General features: G+C 35.4%; 1 protein-coding gene across 1 annotated transcript in view; it reads right to left on the minus strand.

Moving 5' to 3' along the window:
* Nucleotides 1–11,174, minus strand: part of SLC30A9 (solute carrier family 30 member 9) — an 83,274-nt gene that overhangs the window by 21,763 nt on the left and 50,337 nt on the right. The window contains exons 10-11 of the mRNA XM_040624949.1: nucleotides 4,655–4,710; nucleotides 2,085–2,220 (exon numbers count right to left, since the gene is read on the minus strand). Of these exons, the coding sequence (XP_040480883.1) occupies nucleotides 2,085–2,220; nucleotides 4,655–4,710 (192 nt within the window). The remainder of the gene's footprint in view (nucleotides 1–2,084; nucleotides 2,221–4,654; nucleotides 4,711–11,174) is intronic.

Here is an 11,174-nt window from a genome sequence, read left to right on the forward strand (position 1 = left end):
AATAGAAGTTTGGAAAATTCTGAACCTAGTCTCTTATAATTCTGTTAAGGAAACTGAGATGTCCCAAGGCTATCGATTTGCTTGAGTACATAGAAATGATACCAGGGTAAGAACTAGAATATAGGTTTTCCAGTCTCAATTTTAGGCTATATCTCCACTGAAACTTACTGCCAACTTACAATATAATTAAAACAGTAGCTAAACTGCCCAATAATTTTTTAAATCCTTCTATCTCCTTCCTGAAAGGATTTAAGATACACAACACCCAATAAAGGGAAACAGCATATCTCAGCAAAAGATTCCAATACCTAATAACCATAAATTGGTCTGCGGTACGTTGACTCTATTATTTATTAACTAAGAGTCATAGTCTGATGTAACCTCATTTAGTTGCAAGAAGACAAAAGAGCTTCCAGGAGGTTTTTTTTTTTTTTTTTTTTTTTTTTTAAGGCTCCATACCCAGCATGGACCCCAACATGGAGCTTGAACTAGGACCCTGAGATCAAGACCTGAGCTGAGATCAAGAGCCAGATGCTTAACAGACTAAGCCACCCAGGCACCCCAAGCTCCTAGTAGCTTTAAAACTTACACACAATTTAAAATTTAACTAATTTTCATTAACCACTTAGTCTCTGTAAAGTCATACTATACAATTCAGATGAATGCTAAAAGAATGAGCTATCTATAAAGTGGCTGAACCTTTTCAGAATGGAAGAAAATACGTTAAATGAGATTCATTCCAACTGACAACAAATTAGGTTTTAAGTACTCCCGCATTCCAAAATGAGATGCTGTACCATCTCTTCAGGCTTTGCAAGAGAACGCCCAAGCCTGGTTTTACAACTCCCAGCTCCAAACCCACTAACCATGCAGAAGAGCTATGGTCAAGGCCAAAAGTTAAGCTGTTAAGATTGCTCAGAAAGCTGGATGTGCATCCCAGGTATTTAGAGATTACAGTTAACTCTGTCTAATGCACATACAAAAATAAATTTATTGGCAAGTCTACTGATATTGATTGTGCCAACAGACTAGATGATTATGTTTGGAAAAAAAAACAACTGCACTCTCACTGAGAGGGTATTAAAGATGTCTGTTTTAACACACAGAGCCCACACAGAATTCTGAGAGTCTTTTAAAAAGAGATCAACTGCCCAAAGAGCCTTCTCGAAAATGCAAGGCAACCTCAGCAGAAAGAGTCTGGAACTACACCGTAAGAAGCAGAAGTTAGGAGGGGGTACCACATGACCAATCTGTACTTGTCAAGGGAGCTAGAGTCAGAGTGGCCACACAGGGTAATCTCCAAGAAGTTTCCATGAGAGAAAAAGGCAGCTTTAAGTATCTATGAAGGCCAGAGGAAACCAATGCAAAATGATGCTGGTGCCAGTAAAGCAGTACTTTTCTGTCCTTTCTCCCTACCTTTGATGCTGCCAGAGGCGAGCTCAGGAGGAGAGAAGGACAGAAGCCTTAGCTAGGAAAATACAGAAGGTGACCATGCTCCCATACTCCCATTCTCCCACTATAGGCTTCCTACCTACATGAATGAAAAAAAAAGTCTTTAAATGCAACAATTCCAACTTATGACTATCTTGTGGCACTGGATATTTCTATTAATGACAGATTATTCTTGGGACTAAAATGAATAGAGATCTTCTTGTTCTTCAATATAACTGAAGAAATTAATGGAACTGCCCAAGATTTTAACCCAGGAATCAGTACTTTATGACTGCACCTACAGAGATACTCTTTTCTTTTTTCTTCTTTTTTAAGATTTTATTTTTAAGTAATCTCTATACCCAGCGTGGGGCTTGAACTCACAACCCTGAGCTCAAGAGTCGCACGGTCCACCAACTGAGCCAGCCAGGCGCCCCTGTACCTACAGAGATACTCTTGTTCAACATCATTGAATCATATGAATTGAGAGGTCATATGTAGTCGTGTTCTAAAAAACACAACTACAAACACATAACCCTATATTACAGTCAAAAAGGCATGTGATAGTCCCTTTAACATCAATATGACAAAGGCATTCTACCATACTTAATCACTCTCATATTACTTGAAAACTGAGGGGAAGAAAAGATTACCCATAGCAGGGATTCCATTGGTTGAGGATTAAGCAATCCCATGATTCCGTGGTACCAAGATAATCCTGCACCCATCATGAAAATACCAACACCACTAATTAGTGAAGCAATATAGCGCATATTTGAAAAGCCATACCTGAAAAATAAAAAAGACAGTTTATCATTATTACAACTGTAATTATTTCAGTTTACAAGAAATACAAATTGTTTTAAAATACATGTTGATTAAGTCAATGAAAAAGAAAACCAAAAACTTCTTACAATTTAAAGATGTTTGTGGTTTTGTATTTAAGTAAAATGTAAATGCCATAACTTAAACCTAATCAGATAATAACATATAATAAGAAAAAACTGCAAGATCTTTGAAAATATATGATAACAGAGAATATGACTGAATTCAGGTATTTTCTAACCCCTTTTCCATACAGTGTTTTGATTAAATAGAGGCAATTTACTATTACATACCACAAATACCAATAAAATTAATCTTTTTAAAATGCATTCAGATGTTTAATGGAGATGATGACATTAAAATTGCTCTGTAATGCAGCTTCTAACTGAACCTTTGGTCTTCTTGCCTATAATCTGACGTTGGCTACTTGGGGCTGGTTCTGAATACTTCAGCACACAGCAACTAACTACTATTATTAGGACTATGAGCTTCAGTTTTCTAGATGTTTTTATGGCAAGTTCTTTTTTTTTTAATCTCATTTATTTTTTAATAAACTTTGGTCAATATGTGTATTATTTTGTACTATTGTATGTATTAAAAAATACTGAGTTTTAGAAGCTCAAAAACATGACATACTATATGAGGAAAGGAATCACTCATTAATAAAAATATTTCCTGGGAAATTTACTCCCCAAACCAAACTCTATGGCACCCTTCTGGCAGATGCAAATTTAAACAATAGATCTTAATTAAAACTGCTTTGTAATTATTTTTGCAAATATGTAGTAATCTTGCCAGACGGAATTCTGTTTATAGATGTGACAATATTCTACCTGCTTGATTTAGAAAAATTTACTTTTTCTCAATGTACCCTCCGAAGTAATATAGGATATGTATATATTTATTTCAGTTAAAGTAAATTAAGATCTAAATTAAGTGCTACTACTTTCCTTCTATGTGTTTTCAAGAAATTATAGGGACTTACTGAAAATTTAAACTATGTAGATCTTCACTGTCCCATATTAGTCATGAGCCACATAATGCTATTTAAATTTAAATTAATTAAAACAATAAAAATTTAAATGTAGTCTTTACACTAGCCACATTTCAAATGCTCAACAGCCATGTGTTGCTACTGACTATCATTCTGGACAGATTTCACAAAATATTTCTATCACTGTAGAAAATTCTATTGAGCAGCACTAAAGTAGACTGTCGAAAATACCTTAAAAAGAAATCACGTTCACAATCTAAAACTGCAAAATTTTATCCTGTTTTTAAAATTTTGTTGTATAAAACTAATCAGGAAAAAAATTTTCTTGACATAGTAAAAAACTATAATGTAATTAGTAGATAAGAAAGCCAGGTGTTCTCTATAATTGCTTATTGATAGTTCTAGGATATTCAAAATATACTACTATTTATAAGAAAACAATAGTGTCTTGCTTTTGAGTAAAAAAAAAGGTATTTATATAAGGCACAGAGATATACTCCTTTACAGAAATAAAAGTACATTTTTTTTTACCCTAAGGTTGATCAAATTTTATTACTGAAACTTGTTAAATAAATGATACATGTGGAATTCAAAAGTATTAGCTGGTTATGTTATTTTAAAAAAAATCTCTATCAAATAACTGATGTGACTCAAAATATTATAAAAGAATACTCATTTTACAAATAAATAATTTTGAAATGTTAGCAGAATACTATTTCAAAGTCACAACAGGATTAAAATACATTCAATAGGATTTAATAAAAGTTACCACTAAAATTTTAGATTCAGTGCCTATTAGTCTAAATGTGGAATATGTTTCTTTTAGCCAAATAAAATAGAACTCAAAGATCAAAATATGTGCTTTGTCATTATCAAATATGAAGAGGACAAGATCTCTATTACAAAGCATAAAAATAATTTAAACGCAAGTTTCAAATTATATCTTGAATTTATTTTGACACTGTGGTTGAGTCCTACATTTAAATACTATAGTGAAAGAAATGACCTGATTTTTTTTTTTAAGATTTTATTTATTTATTTGACAGAGAGAGAGAGAGACAGCCAGCGAGAGAGGGAACACAAGCAGAGAGGGAGAAGTAAGCTCCCAGCGGAGGAGCCCGAGGCGGGGCTCGATCCCAGAACGCCAGGATCACGCCCTGAGCCGAAGGCAGCTGCTTAACAACTGAGCCACCCAGGCGCCCTGAAATGACCTAATCTTTAACACAAAAATGCAGGTATATAAACTGCATGAGACTTCTAAAATTCAACTGCTTTTATTTCAATGACTTGCTGCCAAAAAGAACAAAACAGAACAGAACAGAAAAAAGAAAAGAAAAGAAAAAAGAAAAGAAAAGAAAAGAAAAGAAAAGAAAAAAGAAAAGAAAATAAAGGCAATGTCCTTACGGATGAGTTGGATCTGGTGTTTGTACAGACTTACTGATGCCCACTGCTAGTAAACCCTATGGAGAAGAAGGAAAAAGGGTAAATAATTATTAGCAAGATGGAGAGTACAGTGTGGTAATACCAATCTGGAGTGTGCAATGTGACAATGGCAAAGAACCACTTCACATGCATATACACCACAGCCCAGCAATTCTGGTTTACAGTCTCTACCTTAGAGAAATAAAGATGAACCCTAAGGGGTCCAAAACACCATTGCTTATAAAGACGAAATATGTGAAAGCCAACCTAAACATCCATCAATAAGGAATGGCAAAATAAATGATGGTATTGCAAACCATAGTTACTTCTACAACAGTTTAAAAGAATGGAGTTGAACAGAGCTTTCTGTACTGACATGGCAAAAGCTCGTACACATACTATTAAAGTAGAAGAAAAAAAAATCAAGTTTAGGAACAGTGTGTAAAGTACAAAAAAACATGTCATTTTTGTAGACAACATATAATGGAAAGCACAGGAAAAGGTCTATACCTGTTTATACCTTTGAGGAGAGAAGTAGGATTAGGATAGTCTGTAGTATCTGGTATTTTTACAGGAAAAGTAACGTATTGCTATACAAAGACAGTAAAAATTTTAAACAGTATACATTGTATACAGACACATACATTTCTACTAAAACTTCAAAGTCATGCACAGGAAGTATACTTATCAATATATACAGAGCAGTGATTATCTGGGGTGTGGAAAGATGTGGGGTATGGGAATAAAGATGTAGGGTTACAACTAAGATTTTATTTCTTTCAAAAAACAAAAACATAAATATGGCAAAACTACGACCATGTCTTTAATCCTAGTTACCACCTTTCTCTCCTTCCTTCCTTCCTCCGAGGACTTGATCTTCCTTTCTTTCTTTCATTTATTTGGTTTTTCAACTGTTTCTTTCTTTCATTTATTTGGTTTTTCAACTGTATCTTTTGTTAAAAAGAGTTATCCACTGAAACTCCTAATATTAGTACGCTTGCCCCTAGTAAGTCCTTTCTATTCTAATTTGATGTGAATTTAGATATCTTAAAAAGATTACCTTATTAGAATTACTTATTTACTAAAAATACAAGGCCTCTGAGTGAATATCCCACGTGGTATTATTTGCCTAATCTGGGGCTTTTCCATTTTCTCAGCATGGTATCAAATAATCAGAAAGCTTCAAGATAACAAAATTCTTCATAGATGAAGTTTCCCTGTAGGTTACAAAGAACCTGATAGAAACATTTTCTCTAGTAAAATATATAGAGATTATACCACCTTGAAAATGGCTGAAACAAATATATGACTGGACTTTTAAGTTTTGATATTGAAAATCCCACCCTAAATACACGGAGTATTACAAGTTTTTTTTTCTACTGGATTCCAAAGAAAAAGAGGGTTAAAACTACCTAAAACACAGATGATAGCTTTTCAGTGAATCAAACCAAGAAAATGAAAGCAAATTAAGACAGAACACAGAATTCTTTTAAACTTGTAAATTAAATTGAAATATTCATTAATTCACACTATGTGTGTATATATACATTATGTGTGTGTGTGTGTGTGTATATATATATATATATGTGTTTATACTGTTTACAAAATAGCCGATGCGTATTCAGTTATTTTTAAAATCCTTAATATTCAGGTTGGCCATGCAACGAAGTGTAGGATATCAAGATTTTTATAAACTGAATGTGGACCACTTTATTAGTTTTTCCTATAAAAGTAAGATATCACAGACCATCCCTAATCCTGTCCCCCTCACTCCTCCCAGAGGTAGGGTAGCATGAGATAGGTTTGATATGTGTCTTTTCAGACCCCTCTCTGCACAATTACAATGTGTCTGTGTGTATACACATATATACACACTGATGTGTGTGTGTGTTGTGTGTGTGTATATATATAAAATCAGTTAATAAATATAACCTACATCTGTTTGGTTTGCAACATAATGTTAGTAACAACTGTCTAAGAAGCATTATACATGCTTCCCCCTTTGACCTCCTTACGGAAGACAGAGCAAAGATTGACTTCTTCTAAACACTACACTATAAACGCAGGTGCTCGATACATTCATATCAATTAATATTAATGAGGTACTGTATATTATTTAGCAGGAAAGTTCTAAAAAAATGAACTGTTACAGAAATTGTAAACCTAGATATCACTAGAAGCACAGGTCTAAATTTAAAACTTAAGGTATTTTAGTCTCTCAAAAGGTAAAGAAAGAAATAATACTACGGTTATAAAAATATGACAACAAATTAATTTTTTAATAACTGGAAGTTTGTACCTTTTGACCACCTTCACCCATTTCACCCACCCCCACTTACTCCTTGTCTCTGGCAACCACCGATCTGTTTTCTATATCCATAAGTTTGGGGTGTTTTAATTTTATTCCGCATGTAAGTGAGATCATTCCGTATCTCTCTCTGACTTTATTTCACTTGGCATAACGCCCTCAAAGTCCATCCATGTTGTCATAAAGGGCAGGATTTCTTTTTTTTTCTAATGGCAGAATAGTATTTAGGTGTGTGTGTGCGTGTGTCTGTGTGTACACACATATACACTAGTTCTTTTTTATCTATTCATCTACTGAAATGGACATTTAGGTGGTTTCCAAGTCTTGGCTACTGTAAATAATGCTGCAGTGAACATGAGGGTGCACATATCTTTTCATAGTGTTTTGTTTCCTTTAGATAAGAACCCCAGAAGTGGAACTGCTGGATCATGTGGCAGTTCTATTTTTTTTTTTATGAACCTCCATACTATTTTTCATAGCACCTGTACCAATTTACATCCCCATCAACAGCGCACAAGGGTATCTTTCTCTCTACGTGCCCGCCAACACTTGTTATTTCTTGTCTTTCTGATAGTAACCCTTCTGACTGCTGTGAGGTGAGCTCATTGTGGTTCTGATTTGCATTTCCTTGATGATTAGTGATGCTGAGCACCTTGTCAAGTACTTTTTGGCCATTTGTATGTCTTAGTTGGAAAAATATCTATTCGGGTCCTCTTCCCATTTTTTAATCAGATAGGTTTTTTGCTATTGAGTTTAGGAGTTCTTTAGAATTAATTTTTAAAAATATTATTATACTTCTAAAATAGTTTTGTGTGTGTGTATTTTTTTTAGAAGAGGGAGAGAGGGTGCAGGAGTGGGGTCAGGGAGGGGCAGCCAGAGAGGGAGAATGAGAACTTCACGCAGGCTCCACACATAGTGCAGAACCCAACATGGGGCTCAATCTCACAACCCTGAGATCATGACCTGAGCCAAAATCAAGAGTCGGACACTTAACCAACTGAGCCACCAAAGCACCCCTAAAATAGTTTTAAAGAACATAAGAAATACAATTGCCATCTACTCAGTAAGGCCCAGTTGAAATCTTTTTCATCAAAGCCTTTCTGACCACTCTAATCAAGACAAACTCTTCACCAAGGATTCTCAAAACACCAATACCACATGATCTCAGCTTTTATTTACCTCTGTTGCCACTCAATCTATTACAGAAATTAATTTGTTTTTCTAGTTAGAACACTAACACATTCTCATTGTAAAGAAATTAAATAGGACAGGAGAGGGAATCATTTAAGAGTCTGACGGATATTTCAGACTATCTTTATATACACTTGTATATTGTTGTTAATATTGCTTTTGTGAATATATTTGTGCCAGATTTCAGGGAGGGGTTGTGTGCGTGTGTGTGTGCGCTTAAAAAGATGATCACAATCGGGGCCTGGGTGGCTCAGTTGGTTAGGCATCTGCCTTCAGCTCAGGTCATGATCTCAGGGTCCTGGGATTGAGCCCCACATCGGGCTCCCTGATCAGAGGGAAGCCTGCTTCTCCCTCTCCCACTCCCCCTGCTTGTGCTCTCTGTCAAATAACTAAATATAATCTTAAAAAAAAAAAAAAAGATGATCACAATCTACATCATTTATTTTTGCACTTTCTATTATGGGAATTGTCAACATACAGAGAGATGGATAAAACATTTTTTAAAAACCCTATAGAACATTTCAATAAATCCAACTCATCCGTTACTCAGCTTCAGTAATTATAAATACATAACCACATCTGTTTTCTCTAATCCATACCCACTCCTCCCATGAACAGTTTGAAGTAAATTCTAAGCTTCACGCCATTTCATCTTTAAATATTTTATCTGAATGACTAAAACTCTACAGAGTTTTAGAAAATTCAGACACAAGACCATTACCATATTTTTAAATATTAATACTAATTCCTTAACATTTTAAAATATATAGTCAGTAATCACATTTCCACATATGGAAATTTTAAATTTGAAGTAAAATTCACACGCAATGAAATGCAAGAATCCTGAATATACAGCTCTTTAAGCTTTGACAAATCATTTTTATTATTATTTTTTTAAGATTTTATTTATTTATTTGGCAGAGAGAAAGAGACAGCCAGCGAGAGAGGGAACACAAGCAGGGGGAGTGGGAGAGGAAGAAGCAGGCTCCCAGCGGAGAAGCCTGATGTGGGGCTCGATCCCTGGACTCTGGGATCACACCCTGAGCCGAAGGAAGACCCTTAACGACTGTGCCACCCAGGCACCCCTAAGCCTTGACAATCAACACCCTTGTAACATATATTCCCATCAAGACACAGAACTTTTCAATCACCTCAGAAAATTCTCCTGTACCTCTTTTCAGTCAATCTCTTCCAACATCAGAGGCAACCATTTGTTGAATTTTTTAAATTGTTTTTATTTTACTTCTAGTATAGTTAATAGACAGGGTTATATTAATTTCAGGTGTACAACATAGTGCTTCAATACTCCCATGCATCACCCAGTGTTCATCATATGTGCCTTTCTTAATCCCCATCACCTATTTCACCCATCCCCCCCCCACCTTCCTTCTGGTAACCGTTAGTTTGTTCTCTATAGTTAAGAGTCTGTTTCTTGGTTTGTGCCTCTTTTTTTTCCCCTTTGCTCATTTGTTTCTTAAATTCTACATATGAATGAAATCATGTGGTATTTGTCTTTTTCTTACTGACTTTATACTCTCTAGCTACAATCATGTTGTTGCAAATGCAAGATTTCAATTTTTATGGCAAATAATATTCCATTTATATAAATATATGTATATATACACACATATATATATCCCCCACAACTTCTTAACCATTCATCTACTGATGGACACTTGGGCTACTTCCGTATCTTGGCTATTATAAATAATGCTGCTATAAACACAGGGTGCATGTATCCCTTTGAATTAGTATTCTTGTATTTTTTTTAAGATTTTATTTATTTATTTGACAGAAAGAGAGAGCACAAGCATGGGGAGCAGGAGAGGGAGAAGAAGGCTCCCCGCTGAGCAGGCAGCCCCATGCAGGGCTCAATCCCAAGGTCCTAGGATCATGACCTGAGCCGAAGGCAGATGCCTAACAGACGGAGCCACCCAGGTGTCCCTGTATTCTTGTATTTTTTGGATAGCACCCAGTAGTTTGACTACTGGATTATAGGGTAGTTTGTAATGCTGAGCATCTTTTCATGTGCCTGTTGGCCATCTGCGTATCTTCTCTGGAGAAATATCTGTTTATGTCTTCTGCCCATTTTTTAATTGGATTATTTGTTTAGGGGGTGTTCTATCAGTTCTCTATATATTTTGGCTACTAACCCTTTATCAGATATGTCATTTGTAAATATCTTCTCCCACTAACAGGTTGCCTTTTAGTCTTGTTGACTGTTTCCTTCACTGCACAAAAGCTTTTTATTTTGATGTGGTCCCAATACTTTGTCAGAGAAATTACTGCCTCTACTCTCTTCTGGATTTTTATGGTTTCAGGCCCCACATTTAGGCCTTTAATGCACTTTGCATTTACTTTTGTGTACAATGTAAGAAAGTTGTCTGGTTTCATTCCTTTGCATGTAGCTGTCCAGTTTTCCCAACACCATTTATGAGATACTGTCTTTTTTCCAGTGGATATTCTTTCCTGCTTTGTCGAAGGTTAATTGTATAATTGTGGGTCTATTTCTGGGTTTTCTATTCTGTTCCATTGATCTATGTGTCTACTTTGTGCCAATTCCATACTGTTTTGATTAATACAGCTTTGTAATATAACTTGAAGCCTGGAATTGTGATACCACCAGCTTAGCTTTTGTTTTTCAAGACTGTTTGGCTATTCAGGGTCTTTTGTAGTTCCATACAAATTTTAGGTTTGCTCTAACTTGGTGAAAAATGTTGGTATTTTGACAGCGATTACACTAAATCTGTAGATTGCTTTGGGTAATATAGACTTTTTTTTTTAAGATTTTATTTATTTATTTGACAAAGAGAGACACAGCCAGCGACAGACAGAACACAAGCAGGGGGAGTGGGAGAGGAAGAAGCAGGCTCCCAGCAGGGAGCCCCATGTGGGGCTTGATCCCAGCACCCCGGGATCACGCCCCGAGCCGAAGGCAGACGCTTAACAACTGAGCCACCCAGGCGCCCTGGTAAAATAGACATTTTAACAAAATTTTTTCTT

Source organism: Ursus maritimus, unplaced genomic scaffold (genome assembly GCF_017311325.1).
Source record: "Ursus maritimus isolate PB19 unplaced genomic scaffold, ASM1731132v1 scaffold_8, whole genome shotgun sequence".
Taxonomy (NCBI): Eukaryota; Metazoa; Chordata; class Mammalia; order Carnivora; family Ursidae; genus Ursus; species Ursus maritimus.